This window comes from Pecten maximus, chromosome 19 (assembly GCF_902652985.1).
Source record: "Pecten maximus chromosome 19, xPecMax1.1, whole genome shotgun sequence".
Lineage (NCBI taxonomy): Eukaryota > Metazoa > Mollusca > Bivalvia > Pectinida > Pectinidae > Pecten > Pecten maximus.
This window is the reverse complement of record NC_047033.1, coordinates 32,386,447-32,404,029: the sequence shown is the minus strand read 5'-3', so window position 1 is coordinate 32,404,029 and position 17,583 is coordinate 32,386,447. Positions and strand designations below refer to the sequence as shown.

At 34.3% G+C, this 17,583-nt stretch overlaps 2 protein-coding genes across 4 annotated transcripts in view; both read right to left on the bottom strand.

The window, feature by feature from the left end:
• The window catches only part of LOC117317678, a 167,803-nt gene that overhangs the window by 49,424 nt on the left and 100,796 nt on the right, over positions 1-17,583 (bottom strand). The gene's annotated exons all lie outside the window — the stretch shown is intronic.
• LOC117317677 overlaps positions 16,793-17,583 on the bottom strand; it is a 63,593-nt gene continuing 62,802 nt past the window's right edge. For both annotated transcript variants that reach the window (XM_033872547.1, XM_033872548.1), the window contains one exon: positions 16,793-17,169. In XM_033872547.1, coding sequence (XP_033728438.1) covers positions 16,910-17,169 — 260 coding nt within the window. In that variant the 3' untranslated portion in view covers positions 16,793-16,909. The remainder of the gene's footprint in view (positions 17,170-17,583) is intronic.

Below are 17,583 nucleotides of genomic sequence, written 5' to 3'. Positions count from 1 at the left end.
GAAACATGCACTTATAAATACCTGGGCAGATGGAGGAAAATATTTGCTCATCAAGACCTTCGAGATCTTCAAAACTTTGGACATTAAATACGTTATCTTCCGTAGGTTCAGAAGCCATGCCTTCTAATTCCCTAGTGTCCACCAGTCCTATACCCACAACGTAAACATGAATCCCCTCATCCCTGGCCAGGACGGCCTCCGGAACCGTTCTCTGGGAGTTGATGTTGGATACACCGTCGGTAATGATAACGACGACGTTTTTAACGTCTGACCTATCTCCGTTTCCATACGTAAACATTTCAGTCCGCATGACTTTGATACCATCTGCTGTGTTTGTGCTTCCATACTGATATTCAATGTTGTCTATAGCGTTGTTGACGTCAGCCTTGGTCGTGTAGCTGTTGAGATGGAACTGTACGTTTACCTCGCTACTGTATAATAACACACCAACTCTTACGCTTCCACTATCTATGTCGGCGTCTTTTACGAACGATTTGAGGAAGTTGAGAGTTTTGCCAAAATTTTCCTCCCCGACACTTGTTGATGAATCCACCACAAATATTAGATCGACATCCGACAGCCCGCATGATGACGGTGCTGAAAATAAGATCATCCTTTATTATTACATATATCAACTGGTCATCTGTTTCTAATATAACATAAATCAACTGGATATCTGTTTTGTAATATAACATACATCAACTAGATATCTGTTTCTACTATAACATACATTGTACATCAACTAGATATTTGTTTTTGATATAACATATATCAACTAGATATCTGTTTTTAATATAACATATATCAACTTGATATCTGTTTTTTAATATAACATACACCAACTGGATATCTGTTTTTTAATATAACATACACCAACTTGATATCTGTTTTTTAATATAACATACATCAACTTGATATCTGTTTTTTAATATAACATACATCAACTTGATATCTGTTTTTTAATATAACATACATCAACTGGATATCTGTTTTTCTGTTTTTTAATATAACATACATCAACTGGATATCTGTTTTTCTGTTTTTTAATATAACATACACCAACTTGATATCTGTTTTTCTGTTTTTTAATATAACATACACCAACTTGATATCTGTTTTTCTGTTTTTTTTAATATAACATACATCAACTGGATATCTGTTTTTCTGTTTTTTAATATAACATACGTCAACTGGATATCTGTTTTTCTGTTTTTTAATATAACATACATCAACTAGATATCTGTTTTTTGATATAACATACATCAACTGGATATCTGTTTTTAATATAACATACATCAACTGGATATCTGTTTTTAATATAACATACATCAACTAGATATCTGTTTTTCTGTTTTTTAATATAACATACATCAACTGGATATCTGTTTTTTGATATAACATACATCAACTGGATATCTGTTTTTCTGTTTTTTAATATAACATACATCAACTAGATATCTGTTTTTTGATATAACATACATCAACTGGATATCTGTTTTTAATATAACATACATCAACTAGATATCTGTTTTTCTGTTTTTTAATATAACATACATCAACTGGATATCTGTTTTTTGATATAACATACATCAACTGGATATCTGTTTTTAATATAACATACATCAACTAGATATCTGTTTTTCTGTTTTTTAATATAACATACATCAACTGGATATCTGTTTTTTGATATAACATACATCAACTGGATATCTGTTTTTCTGTTTTTTAATATAACATACATCAACTAGATATCTGTTTTTCTGTTTTTTAATATAACATACATCAACTGGATATCTGTTTTTTGATATAACATACATCAACTGGATATCTGTTTTTCTGTTTTTTAATATAACATACATCAACTGGATATCTGTTTTTAATATAACATACATCAACTAGATATCTGTTTTTCTGTTTTTTAATATAACATACATCAACTGGATATCTGTTTTTAATATAACATACATCAACTGGATATCTGTTTTTTAATATAACATACATCAACTGGATATCTGTTTTTCTGTTTTTTAATATAACATACATCAACTAGATATCTGTTTTTTTTTTAATATAACATACGTCAACTGGATATCTGTTTTTTAATATAACATACGTCAACTGGATATCTGTTTTTCTGTTTTTTAATATAACATACATCAACTATATATCTGTTTTTCTGTTTTTTAATATAACATACATCAACTAGATATCTGTTTTTTAATATAACATACATCAACTGGATATCTGTTTTTTTTTTAATATAACATACGTCAACTGGATATCTGTTTTTTAATATAACATACGTCAACTGGATATCTGTTTTTCTGTTTTTTAATATAACATACATCAACTAGATATCTGTTTTTTTTTTAATATAACATACGTCAACTGGATATCTGTTTTTTAATATAACATACGTCAACTGGATATCTGTTTTTTTTTTAATATAACATACGTCAACTAGATATCTGTTTTTTAATATAACATACGTCAACTGGATATCTGTTTTTCTGTTTTTTAATATAACATACATCAACTAGATATCTGTTTTTCTGTTTTTTAATATAACATACATCAACTAGATATCTGTTTTTTAATATAACATACATCAACTGGATATCTGTTTTTCTGTTTTTTAATATAACATACATCAACTGGATATCTGTTTTTTAATATAACATACATCAACTGGATATCTGTTTTTTAATATAACATACATCAACTGGATATCTGTTTTTTAATATAACATACACCAACTGGATATCGGTTTTTTAATATAACATACATCAACTAGATATCTGTTTTTTAATATAACATACATCAACTGGATATCTGTTTTTTAATATAACATAAATCAACTGGATATCTGTTTTGTAATATAACATACATCAACTAGATATCTGTTTCTACTATAACATACATTGTACATCAACTAGATATTTGTTTTTGATATAACATATATCAACTTGATATCTGTTTTTTAATATAACATATATCAACTGGATATCTGTTTTTAATATAACATACACCAACTGGATATCTGTTTTTTAATATAACATACGTCAACTAGATATCTGTTTCTAATCAATATATTCATTAATTCACTCGCTAATCCATTTATAATCTGAGTCATCACTTGTAAATAGTTTGGTTATAGAGAGTCTTCTGTGAAGTAGATACCACGATTCGTCTCATCACTACATGTTGACCGTTACAGTTTAGATATCGAGAGTCATCTATTAAGATAACCTAACTCGTGACATCGCTACATGTTGACCGTTACAGTTTAGATATCGAGAGTCATCTATTAAGATAACCTAACTCGTGACATCACTACATGTTGACCGTTACAGTTTAGATATCGAGAGTCATCTGTTAAGATAACCTAACTCGTGACATCACTACATGTTGACCGTTACAGTTTAGATATCGAGAGTCATCTGTTAAGATAACCTAACTCGTGATATCACTACATGTTGACCGTTACAGTTTATATATCGAGAGTCATCTGTTAAGATAACCTAACTCGTGACATCACTACATGTTGACCGTTACATTTTAGATATCGAGAATCATCTCTAAGAAGAAAAACTATGTCGTGTCATTAGTACATGTTAGCGGTAACATTTTAGATATCGAGAGCCATCTGTAAGAGGAAAACCTATGTCGTGTCACTAGTACATGTTAGCGGTAACATTTTAGATATCGAGAATCATCTCTAAGAAGAAAAACTATGTCGTGTCACTAGTACGTGTTAGCGGTAACATTTTATATATCGAGAGACATCTGTATGAAGGAAACATATGTCATGTCATTAGTACATGTTAGCGGATTAGTACATTTACAATGAGAAGCCCTCTGTAGTCCATCATATAGGGTACAATGAGAAGCCCTTAGTTTGGATCCTTGACCTTTGAAGGACAAAGCAAACAAGAAATGAATGCACAGATGATGAATTTGTAATAAATAAAGAAAATCTATGATACCCCAAATGAAGTTCCAGTTACAAGTAGTGTAGGAGATAGATCCTTGGCAAATCTTTTCTTTGATGAAGGCCAAAGGTCAAAATAGTACATTTACAATTAGTACATTTTAAATATCGAGAATCATCTCTAAGAAGAAAACATATGTCGTGTCATTAGTACATGGTGAACGTAATGGTTAAGACACCGCTTTCTGTAAGTGAAGAAGGACTTTTTTTTTAAATATTTTAGTCATCATTGGGATTAAGTAGTTGACATTGCGTGTGTTGTCAGGGAAACGGTCACGTTTCCGGAATACAAACCAATTCGTTTTCTTGAAATAGATTTATACAGAATATCTGAAAGTCACACCAAAAGGTAGAAACCTCTTTGTACATACATATAGGCAGTCACATCTATATTCATTGATGCAATGGAATAAGTCATGAGGAACCATTATTTAAGCTAGGTGAATGGAATTTATATTGCTTTGTATTATTTGTAATGATATGTCTGTTTCATCGGGAAGGTACGACAGTTAAGATAATTCACATGATAGTTTTCATTTTCTCCACTCATAAATCACATTCGTTCTATCGTACAGGGCTCGTTTCTCCCGTATGCCAGGCATAAAATATATCATATGTAAAGATGCTTTACAATAATTGACAACATATTTTGATCGATGTAAGTTTCTAATCTATATTTTTGCTTTGATTGTGTCCAGTACTTTGATTAAAGAAACGACTGATCTGTTAAATGTAAACATTGGGAGGTAAGAAATTCCACCACACGGAGGGTGTTGTGTTGGAGAGTTAATTGTAATTTAATATGTTTACAATGTCTTATTAGGCTCATGAGTAGTTACACTAGTATATGGTTACATTTAACAACTCTTGTAAAAAGACTGATGGTAGATACAGAAAAGTTCTCACGATGTATCAATATAGCGTGACTTCAATCTTTACCCTACCCTCACACAAAAGATAATTCTGCTATCATCGATATCAAACACGGAAACATCAGTAATTTAAATTCCAGACATTTAATGACATATAAATGTGGACTATTTACTTAAAGGCTTCAAAAATGAGCGTGGTGTACATAAAAGAGAGGCCGTTATCAGGTAAATATATACATATTTATACAAGGATATTTGTTTAAATGCGAGTGGTGTAGGTAAGTTGTCAAGGAGCTATACGATTCTACATGATCAACGATATTATATTCTGTCGGTTACGCTAATCATCCTTCTCCAAATAAAGACACCGTCCAATTCTCTCTTACCTCGATCCGTGTTATGACCCTAACTACAAGTAAACGCTCTAATTATCAAGAAGTGAAACTAGAATTTCAGATTTCGTCACGTGCGAATAATTGATTAATTTATTCGTTAAGTGATTAATCATTTATAATTAGATCATTGTTTGAGTTAATCATTTCATCGATATACTTATCAATAAAATACAAGATTGCTCTTATTCTTCGATATATTTATTTATTGAAGTGAAGTGATCAATAACATTTTCATGATCAACATTGAAAAAATAACGTTCAATAAAATATCTTACCGAAGCACATGATACTAAATATTAAGATCGCGACTGATATTTAACATTAAGGATGTATTTCGTTTAAGTAAAGTTTTTTGTTAAATTATTTCCAAATCGAGTACGATTACTCGTCCCGTTTCATCAAGTTGCATGACTGACGTAAGTTTACTGACGTCACTCCCGCATCAGAAAGTGTCTGTTCAATGTTACCTGATGCACTTGAGGTGTAATTAATTACTTATTGAGCATTGGAAAACTTCTGTTATAAATATAATGTGTCTCTCACATACTTGTCTTCAGTAAACAGTCTGTGAAGACCTTAATCTTTTATCATAATCGTACTATATATTATAGATACGTGGATTTACGCCACAGGGAAAGTAATTATATCTTGTTAATCGAAACCAGATCAGAGGCTTACCAGAAACAGTCTAATATACGTTAAACATAATAAAAACAGAAACAAATCTAGTTAAAAACCAGCAGTTTTAGCACTGCATGCCTCAGGCGACATGTAAGAAAGGAATTAAATTCACAAAAAAAAAAAAAAAAAAATAGGACAATTATTTTTTATGGAAACGTGTTTATTACTCTACAGGTTAGCGATGTGAAGTCAATATAACGCTATGGTGGTCTGAAGTCTGCAGATTGGTGTTTCCGGTACCAAATGTGGCACCTGTCTTGTCAACTAAAATACAGTAACAAATGTCCGGTATCAAATGTGGTGCTTGTCGTGTTAACTAAAATACAGTAACAAATGTCCGGTATCAAATGTGGTGCTTGTCGTGTTAACTAAAATACAGTAACAAATTTCCGGTATCAAATGTGGTGCCTGTCGTGTTAACTAAAATAAAGTAACAAATGTCCGGTATCAAATGTGGTGCTTGTCGTGTTAACTAAAATACAGTAAAAACATTCCTGTATGAAATGTGGTGCCTGTCGTGTTAACTTATATACAGTAACGAATTTCCGGTTCCGAACGATGTCCAGTCGTGGTACATAAAATACAGAAACGAATTGTCTGTACCAAATGCGGAACCTATATTTTTTCTGGAGTAAACTGAAGCGTTTGCGTAACTAGGTGTGGTATATGTGCCATTGTCTTGATTGATTAGTGTCCAATGCCAAAATACAGTTTTGTGATAACGGTAGAATGAAGAGGTGTCCGCCATAGCATTAAGAGCTAATCTACTAATACCAAATGTGATGCCTGACATTTTGAAAAGTAAACTGCTTCCGGTAGAAAACGTGATGTGTATGGCACCCCAATCAATACAACAGCCGTATAACTCAGCAGTATTTTGTTGGTGTAATAATAGCACGAGACAAACGTGTATCTTACCGTGAAATAGACATTTGATGCTAAATATAGAAAATTAGGTGTGGCGACCAGATATCGTTGAACATTTAATTATTCGTATCAAAAATTTAATTGGGGGTCCTTCGAGGAGTATTTCGGTATGCCTCGCCTAGATTCTGAATTGATAACTAATCAGATATTCGGAATCCCTCAACTAAAGTCAACCTTGATAATTGATCTCACACGTCACACCGTATAACGTCCGATACATTTCGTGTAAATCTCCCTTGGTGCTGTTTCAGACCTTCGTATCCCTCGTCTAGATCCCGACCCCCGTTTACAATGGCTGTAAGGCATTTACATACAATGTAGACTATACAAGTATTGCTATTGTGTAAACATCTGTTTTGTCTATACCGTATCGGTTCAGCTTGTAGATTTTCCTTTGTTTATTTACTCTTTTCGCATTTAATATAATAAGGATAAGTTAGAATAAGATAATGTTTATTCCTTTAGTTATCTTCTAAAACGTTAAAAATAGTTTCAGATAATGCAAATGGTAAACTGCTTCTAAAATTACACAATAATAACTTGCTATTTATATGTTTATTCATTTGTGCTGTCTGTCGGATTCTCATCTATCAATACCTCAATAGGTCTATAATTTTCTGTCTGTTATCTCTTTTTGTCTGTTTGTCTGTCTGTCACCTCTTTCTGTCTGTCTTTTGTTTATCTACAATGGTTTGTCCATCAATTCTTTCTGTCTGTCTTTTGTATCTACAATTGTCTCACCGTCATCTTTCTGTCTGTCTTTTTTTATCTACACTAGTCAGTCCGTCATCTTTTCTGTCTGCCTTTTTTTATCTACAATTGTCTGTCCGTCATCTTTCTGTCTGTCTTTTTATCTACAATTGTCTGTCCGTCATCTTTTCTGTCTGTCTCTTTTATCTACATTGTCTGTCCGTCACCTTTTTCTGTCTGCCTTTTTTTATCTTCAATTGTCTGTCCGTCATCTTTTCTGTCTGTCTTTTTATCCACAATTGTCTGTCCGTCATCTCTTTCTGTCTGCCTTTTTTATCCACAATTGTCTGTCCGTCATCTCTTTCTGTCTGTCTTTTTTATCAACACTAGTCAGTCCGTCATCTTTTCTGTCTGTCTTTTTATCTACAATTGTCTGTCCGTCATCTTTTCTGTCTGTCTTTTTATCTATAATTGTCTGTCCGTCACCTCTTTCTGTCTGCCTTTTTTATCTACAATTGTCTGTCCGTCACCTCTTTCTGTCTGTCTTATTTATCTACAATTGTCTGTCCGTCATCTTTTCTGTCTGTCTTTTTTATCAACACTAGTCAGTCCGTCATCTCTTTCTGTCTGTTTTTTTATCTACAATTGTCTGTTTGCCATCTCTTTCTGTCTGCCTTTTTTTTTATCTACAATTGTCTGTTTGCCATCTCTTTCTGTCTGCCTTTTTTTATCTACAGTTGTCAGTTCGTCATCTTTTCAGTCTGTCTTTTTTTTATCTACAATTCTCTGTCCGTAACGTTTCTGTGTCTTTTTTATCTACAATTGTCTGTCCGTCACCTCTTTCTGTCTGTCTTTTTATCTACAATTGTCTGTCCGTCAACTCTTTCTGTCTGTTTTTTATCTACAATTGTCTGTCCGTCACCTCTTTCTTTCTGTCTTTTTTATCTACAATTGTCTGTCCGTCACTTCTTTCTTTCTGTCTTTTATCAACAATTGTCTGTCCGTCACATCTTTCTGTCTGTCTATTTTAATCTACAATTGTCTGTCCGTCACCTCTTTCTGTCTGTCTTTTTATCTACAACTGTCTGTCCGTCACATATTTCTGTCTGTCTTTTTTAATCTACAATTGTCTGTCCGTCACCTCGTTCTGTCTGTCTATTTTAATCTACAATTGTCTGTCCGTCACATCTTTCTGTCTGTCTATTTTAATCTACAATTGTCTGTCCGTCACCTCGTTCTGTCTGTCTATTTTAATCTATAATTGTCAATCCGTCAACTCTTTCTGTCTGTCTTTTTTATCAACAATTATTTGTCCGTTACTCCTCTCTTTCTGTCTCTATTTGTTAATGATTGTCTGTTTGTCATCTCTTTTTGTCGGTTTGTCACCCCTTTCTGTCTGTCTTTTCCCCTACTTCCTTCTGTCTGTCTCTATTGGTCTATAATTGTCTGCTCGTTATTTTTCTCTCTGTCTCTATTCGTCAAAAACGTATATTCGCTACCCCTTTCTGCCTGTCTGTCTTTCTGTCTGAATCTTATTGTAGGAATGAACATATGTTCAGTTCATTACATCTCCAATTTAAAGAATTCCTTTTTGTTTTTAGTCCTAATAGATACAATACACTTGTTACAGACGTGAAGACAATATGATGTTATTATCAATAGTATTGTATGTCATGTTGTCCTCACGTTTGTTACAAGTACATTATACAGATTATACAGATAATACAATGTTCTTCACATCTGAGTGCAAACTGTATCCATGATAGGTAAATATACACAGAGCCTTGAAACATCGTCTATCTCTCTCTATCTCTATCTATCTCTGTCTATCTCTATATCTCTCTCATTATCTCACTCTATATCACTGTTTCTATATGTATGTCTATCTCCTGATCTCTCCTTCTGACTGTCTGTTGCTCTCTAATGCTTGTTTTTTGTCTTGGTCTTTAATTGTCGGTCCGTCTTTCTAATGTTGGTCTTCTCTCCGTCTAGGTATCTCTCTTTCTTTGTCTGTCTGTCTGTCGCTCTATTCTGCTTTGTATGTCTATTTGTTCGTTCGTCTTATAAGTGGTCTGTCTATCTTTTCACCTGCCTGTCCATCTGTTTGAATGGTATATGTTTGTGTTTGTTTATCTATCAGTCTGTCAATTTCTTTATGTCTGACATGTCTTGGCCTCCTTTAATCTGTCTTCTGCCGTTAACCTGCTGATCTGTGTATTTCTCTGTTGGAATTTCGCTCTGTCCGTCTGCATTCCTGTCTGTAATACTTTCTGTCTGATTCCTTATTTGTCTATCTCCGGTTTTCAGTTTTTCTCTCAAGTTATATGTCTGAATGATAAAAAATGTAACAAATTGACCTACCTTAAGTCGGGGGTGGCAGTTATATGTCTGAATGATACAATGTAACAAGTTGACCTACCTTGAGTCGGGGGTGGCAGTTATATGTCTTAATGATACAATGTAACAAGTTGACCTACCTTGAGTCGGGGGTGGCAGTTATATGTCTTAATGATACAATGTAACAAGTTGACCTACCTTGAGTCGGGGTGGCAGTTATATGTCTTAATGATACAATGTAACAAGTTGACCTACCTTGAGTCGGGGGTGGCAGTTATATGTCTTAATGATACAATGTAACAAGTTGACCTACCTTGAGTCGGGGGTGGCAGTTATATGTCTTAATGATACAATGTAACAAGTTGACCTACCTTGAGTCGGGGTGGCAGTTATATGTCTTAATGATACAATGTAACAAGTTGACCTACCTTGAGTCGGGGGTGGCAGTTATATGTCTTAATGATACAATGTAACAAGTTGACCTACCTTGAGTCGGGGTGGCAGTTATATGTCTTAATGATACAATGTAACAAGTTGACCTACCTTGAGTCGGGGGTGGCAGTTATATGTCTTAATGATACAATGTAACAAGTTGACCTACCTTGAGTCGGGGGTGGTAGTGTCGGTGGCAATGGTGTTGAAACTGAAAGAAAAGTGTGTACTCTGATGAACATACATAATCCAATATCTGTATTACACGTTACGGGCATCGTCACATTATTTACCTCGATATTTTCATATCATATTTTAACAGAATAAATTAGCCAGGTCTGTAAACACAGAGCGGCGTGTATCTGGAATCCATACGGAGAGGAATATAAATCCGATAGACGCTACCTCTGAATACATCCGTTCTAACTGAAATCACACACTGTTTAGCAACAAAGACCAACACAAATGAAAGTACATTCCCATTTAGAAAAAGTTTTTGTAAAACTGCATTTACATCTTCATCCTTGGAATTTATCAGGACAGCACAGACCCAATACACAACATATAAACATCCATCACTTTAGAAGAGGTAAAATTCCGTGTACAATATATAACACCATACAACAACTGCATAGTGGCCCCAAGTCTTTACTCTCGCGTCACCGATCTAGAGATAAAAGGCGCGCAAGAAATGCACCATCTACAATTTGTCATTGACTATGATTAACTATGAACTATGTTTGCCTGCCCAGCTGACAGAAGATTGGCCATGTGTTACGTAATTAGCTCCCGGTGTTTAAACTCGTTGAGGTTCATTTAATCATATATAGAGAGAAATACATGAGTATTAACCCTCCTCTTAATACCAGATACAACATAACCCGATCCCTGTTGAAGGGTGAGGGAGCTAGTCACAGTTTAATACGTACATGTCCAGTGATCAGGTATTTATACAATTGTTATTCTCCAGCAGAATATGAGTAAAAGTTTCCAGAACACACCAGCGATTTATTTACGTTAAAAACGTGACAAGTTTACCTAATACACTAATAAACATTTTATACCACTTTTTGTATAAGTTATAAAGTTATATGTCTGTGGTATGGTCTACGTCTCGCCGGGTGTACCCGTGTTACAGAGGAGCAATGCAGCCTTGAATCTGTGTCTATACAGCCTATGTTAGACAGGCGATGTACCCCTGCTCATATAGTATACATACGCTGATAGAGGATAGGTTGATGTTACAGCTTATTGGTGCCTGCTGAAAACTGTCCTAACACTTGTCAACTATAGACATTTATTGAGGTGGATTCATGGTTCTGTGAACCCCACGAAGAGATATTGACTGAGACGACGTCAAGATCAAGATATTTTTTCTATCTATCAAAAGCGTATAATTATCGAAAACAAGGCCTTCATTGTAAAATAGAAAAGCATACTATGGTGTTTTATCCATATAGAAAGAAAGAAAATGGGCATAAATGCAATGGAAGCGACGTCTTTAAGCAGTACTGTCTAGCTATCTATTAGTAATAACTTCGAATTAATATTGGTAATAAGTATCCAAACAATCTATTGACAGCTAAATTATCCTGTGTACTAAACATAATACACTTGCTTCAATGGAATATGTACAGGGGGACATAGTTTAACGGAGGAATAGAGAATAGTATACATAATCAGAACTTTTCTTTTACAGGTACAGCAATGTTTATCATATTGGGAGTTAAATGTCATAACGATGTTTTAAGTTATGGCGTTAAACGGCACAGCGATAAATTAATATAGGGAGTTTAACGCCATACCAATGTTTCAACACAGGAAGTTTAATGGCACAACGATGTTTTAACATAGGTAGTTTAACGTAATATCAATGTTTAAACATTTAATCATAGGGAGCTTAACGACAGTTTAGGTAGTTTTTATTTCCCATGCTTTTATTATGTTTCTATATTAACATATTTCTATTGTTTAGCGAGATAAGCACGTGATGCTGGTATGTGTTGATTATTAGTTTTTACTCTGTTATTGATTTCATATTTAAAGCTTCAATATTTATTCGTGTGATTTTTTAGATAGCCTTAACCCAATCACTCAAATTAATAACCCCTACCATATCACAATCACTCAAACTAAGACAACTCTGTCTGAAATGTACATCGATGTAATGCGATTTTATGTAAATGTATTATGGATCTTTTGTAGGGTACCATTTAATTGAAAATAAAGAAAAGGAAAATGCCACAGTTACGTAGAGTCAAACTAAATTTTCGATTTAAATCATCCTCATAAAATTCACCTTAAGTGTTTAATACCGTGTTAGAAAGCATGATATGCCTATTGGAGATTGTGATCAGAAGTATCTTCTGTCTCTTTAACAGTTTTCCTATCTTACTGAATCTGTAAATACGTATTATACATATATGGTTGTAAATCTCTTTTGAAGCTCTGTCACGCTAGACATCCCATTTCATTGCCGTCGCAGGCGCCACTTACAGGTATACAATACCAGATTGACAGCTCGAAATTGGATGCAATTTATTTTCTTCTTTAAATTTACGAGTCGAACAAATACCTCCGGTAAGGAGTATATAAGCAGGTGTTTTTTTAATTTTACATTTAAAACGTATTTCCTTCGTGCTATCTCCACGACTCTCATTCCAACTTCTTTCTAGTCCGAATTTGCCACGGCCCATACCGTTTTCTCTTATGAATATTAATAAGATGAGATAAGAATGAAAAATGAAATCTTAGACAGCTTAACATTTGTATCTTTTTGATAGTGGACACACATGTTAATCATGATATGCATAATTTAACGTATGGAAAGCACGATAGTTCGACTTTAATGACGTTGATATTGGAGCATAAATCCTTTAATATCCTGAGTATTATTCCGTCGTCTTAAATCCTTTCAAACAGAGATTTTATATTTGATTTAGGTGCATACAGACGGTCTTTGCTATCATATAATATTTAGCAGTTTTCAGGACATTTTCTTTTTGTTAAGGTAAGCCATTGCTGTGGTTTGGGTTTGGATGTTTTTGTAAATGAATCCATGGTGAAAACTTCCACCCCCCCCCCCCCCCCCCCCCCCCCCAAAAAAAAAACCCAACTATTTTCTATAATTACACGAACCTGTATATAACATATGGAATATTATAAACTACCATTGAACTGAAAACATGATTTGATGATAAAATATTTGATTCTACATAACAAGACACACCTTCATGGATAACCCGACCATTTACGATGTTAACTTTCAATACAAAATGAGTGTTGGATAAAAGGGAGTCAAACAATGACTTACACTGCATTGTACAGCTCTTTCTACGTCGTAAGGGGCCTAAATTGTTAGTACTTAAAACGCGACGAAGAAAACTCCAAAGGGGTAGAAAAACATGTAAAGATTTGGATTGGAATATTCAAACGCAGTGAGTTATGAAAGGCCTGCCCTATGATAGAAGATCCGTAAAAAATCGATTTTTCTTCTGGTACAATCTCTTAAAATCAGATAGATTTCTAGAAGTTGAACCAATAAATGCATTTCTGTCCGAGTAGACAAATTCGTCTAACGAGGTTATTTTCTTGTGAGACGATTCCTTCAAGCACTTCTTTTTGACAAATGGAACCAATCCTCAACAGTCAACTACATTTCTTTAGCTACAACCTCGATTAACTTCAACTTCAAACGACAGTTCCTTTTCTTAAAAGACCAAATTTACCAAGTCTGCTAAGAAATTGCATCAGGAATGAAGCCACTTTTGTTGATAATATTTTCATAATAGGAGACCGTCGATAAGGGAAACATCTGTTAAGACACATATGTAATCCATAACCACGTATGTTGAGAGACACATTTAACCCGTAACCATGTATGTCAAGATATACCTGTCATCCGTAACCACGTAAGTTAAGAGACCACCTGTAATTCGACATCACGTATGTTGAGAGACACCAGATCAACTGACATTAGAAGTAGACCCTTGTTAAGAAATCATCAATTTAAGTCTATAAATAGACCATTTAATGTTTATTTCTCTATTCATACTACCTGAATTAAATTTAGATTCGATTTGTGAAATTATCGATATAAAACTTATGTCGGTTTAAAACACCGGCACTCCTTATTTTAAATAAACATAAAGAAATGTATATGCACATTATGTACTTATTATCAAAAGCTATATTCAAACAAAAATTATAGGTTGTATGCTTACCTGGCTGTTTCGAAGGTTTCGCGGTTGGCATTTCTGTAGCCCTGGAACCTGTTTCATGACGTTCACAAATACAAGCATGACAAACAGTTCAACAAAATACGGGAACATCCTCACATGAACAATATACAAATAAAATATCCAAACAGTAAGTCGTACATTTAACATAAAACAACAAGACGTGGTATTGAACAGACAAATATAATATTATATAAAGCAGTAACCATTATATTGAGGAGTACAATTAACGTGTTATATAAGCTGTATTGTGCTGTGTATGTTTACATACAGGTGATATTAGTAAACAAAAAGTAAACATAAACAAACTGAAATAGAAAATTATTTATTTTATATTGCAAAGCGGTGAATATAAAGAACCTACCTGGACAGAAGGCGGAAAATATTTTTTTATCAAGACCCTTTAATTCATCAAAGCTCTGCACATTGAAGCTATTTTCCTCTGGTGGCTGGTTCGCTATAGCGTCTACTTCAGTGGTGTCTGTCAGGCCGATACCAATGGAGTACACGTGTATCCCGTCATCCCTTGCTCCGTTTGCTTCCGGTATGGTACGCCGGGAATTTATGTTTGAGACGCCATCAGTTATAACTATCCCCACATTAGGAACGCCATCTCTGTCGCCACCAGCCGCATTGAACATGTTCCTCATCGTTTGTATAGCGTCAGCTGTATTTGTACTTCCGTAAATGTACGGTATTTCATCAATAGCGGCAAAAACTTCCGCTGTTGACGAGAAGGAATTTAAGTTAAACTGAATCTCTACGTTTGAGCTGTATATGAGCATGCCCACACGAACACTTCCGGAATCGAGGTCAGCATTTCCAAGGAAATCCTTGCAGAATTGAAGCATCTTATCATAATTTTCTTGACCAACACTGGTGGAGGAATCAAGGATGATGATCAGGTCAACTTTAGATAGACCACAGTCTGTAATTTACAACAAGATAAATTAATTAGCATCGTACTTAAATATCATATATCAGTATGTTTCCTAAAAACAACTATTTTCAAATAAGATTTATTCAACTAAGTACAAAAATGTTAATTTCTTTAAATATGATAATGTAAGTTGAAAATAGTCTATCTTTCATCAAGTTTCAACAATATTTTGAAGCCGATAACACCAAATGAACAGTTTTACTTCATATCAGGAGTATATCATATCAATAAACAACAAATTGTAGAATTGTTTGTACAGTTGCATCACCATCAAAGTACCTGATTTAGGCGGTGTTGTGGCTGTAATAAGAAAAAAATGCATGTTAGAAATACTACCAGATTTGGTGACAAATGACGGAATAATACCGAATCCTGAGTGGGTTAAGTATGTAAGTAATTCATAGATGAGGATTTTGTTCTTTTAGAGCGATTATTTGTTGTCGTTGAATCCAGAAATATCAATGTAAATAACGTTTTTTGCGTGATTAAAAAAAAAACCTTCACACTAATTGTCCGAATCGGTTTAGAAAAAAAATGTTATCACGAAATTATTGCTGTCATGTTATAGTTTACTCAAAATGGAAGTCGATATTTCTATCATTACATGCTTGACACTTACTCGCTACAGGATACGGCCTCGGTCTGAATCCTGGCGGGGGTAATTCTGGTACTGTAAGGTATAAGGAAGATAACCACTACATATATAATTGTAATCACAACCACTCATTCAGGAGGATGTGTATTAAATTTTACCTCTCGATGATTTTTTTTATACCTTTCAATTGAGTAGTTAGAATGAAACAGCGCACCAGCTATTGACGATTCCCTATAAAATTAAACCTAGGGAGCGCCGGCTTTATAAGAAAACAAGATATTTAAAATGATATGATAGTTTCCAAGCGTTATAAGTTATTTGGCTTGCTTCTTGAGTTTCTGACACGTTATTGATAAGGTGAAAGCGATCGTCGTCATTGATATATATCATCGTTAACATACAGGTAACTTTCAATGACAGTAAAAACTTATTTTGAAGCTACTAAACTCAAGAACTGACACAGTATCGTCAATATCAGTCATCAATACTGTACAATTGCTTACATGCATCTAACATCTCTAACTCGTCATCAATATCCTCTGGTCGGTCAGATATCAGGAACAGACGCTGGTATTCCTCTAGAGGATGTGACGACACCTCGTCCAGTTCGCTGTGGTCCCGTAGTCCGACTCCCACAGTAAACAGGTACGTTCCTTCGTCCTCATTTTTCTCAGCCGCCCGGAACGCCTCGAACCTGTCCGTGCTTTCGTCATTTCCGGTGATAAGGAGGATGAAATTCCTTGCGAAATCTCTGTCGCCATTATTAGGTTTAAACATTCTTCTTCTTACGTAATCCAAAGCAGCCGCCGTATTAGTCTCCCCTGGTTGATACTGGACATCGTCCATGGCAGCCACAACACCGTCCCTGGTCAATGTAGTCGTCCAGCTGGTACTGAACGGCCTGGTCAGTACTGTACCTAAGGAGACCGACGCGGAATTTTTCGTTGTCAATGCTGAGTCTACCAGCGACCATTTTAGCGTAATTGCGGATCCATTCGAATTTCTCTGGTGTTACTGAAGAATCCAGTACTATGACAAGATCGAAGGCTCTTTGTTGAGGGAGATCCGTCACTATAATTAAACAAATTTTGATTTCATTTATTTCTTAAAATAATACACATTGTAGTGGTGTAGTTGTGGTAGTTTACTATATATTCAAATTAGTGCAAAACCTAGTTTAATTTAAATGACATAGATATGTACAAAAAGCAATTACCACCAAAACGTTCTCATCGAGTGTACCTAAGAGTACTAATTAAGTATATATAGCAGTACTACTTAAATGGAACAAAGAGTACCGCTTATTATGAAAAACCTTTTTAAGGTAAGTATAAGCTGTGATATAACAATACATTAACAGCATGTCCGTATTCAATGTTTCAATTTATATATATCCCCATTACAGTAACATCGGAATCACCATTAAAATTAAAGGGAATTGTGAAAATCCCGTAACTATAATGATGAGGATTTATATTTCTACCG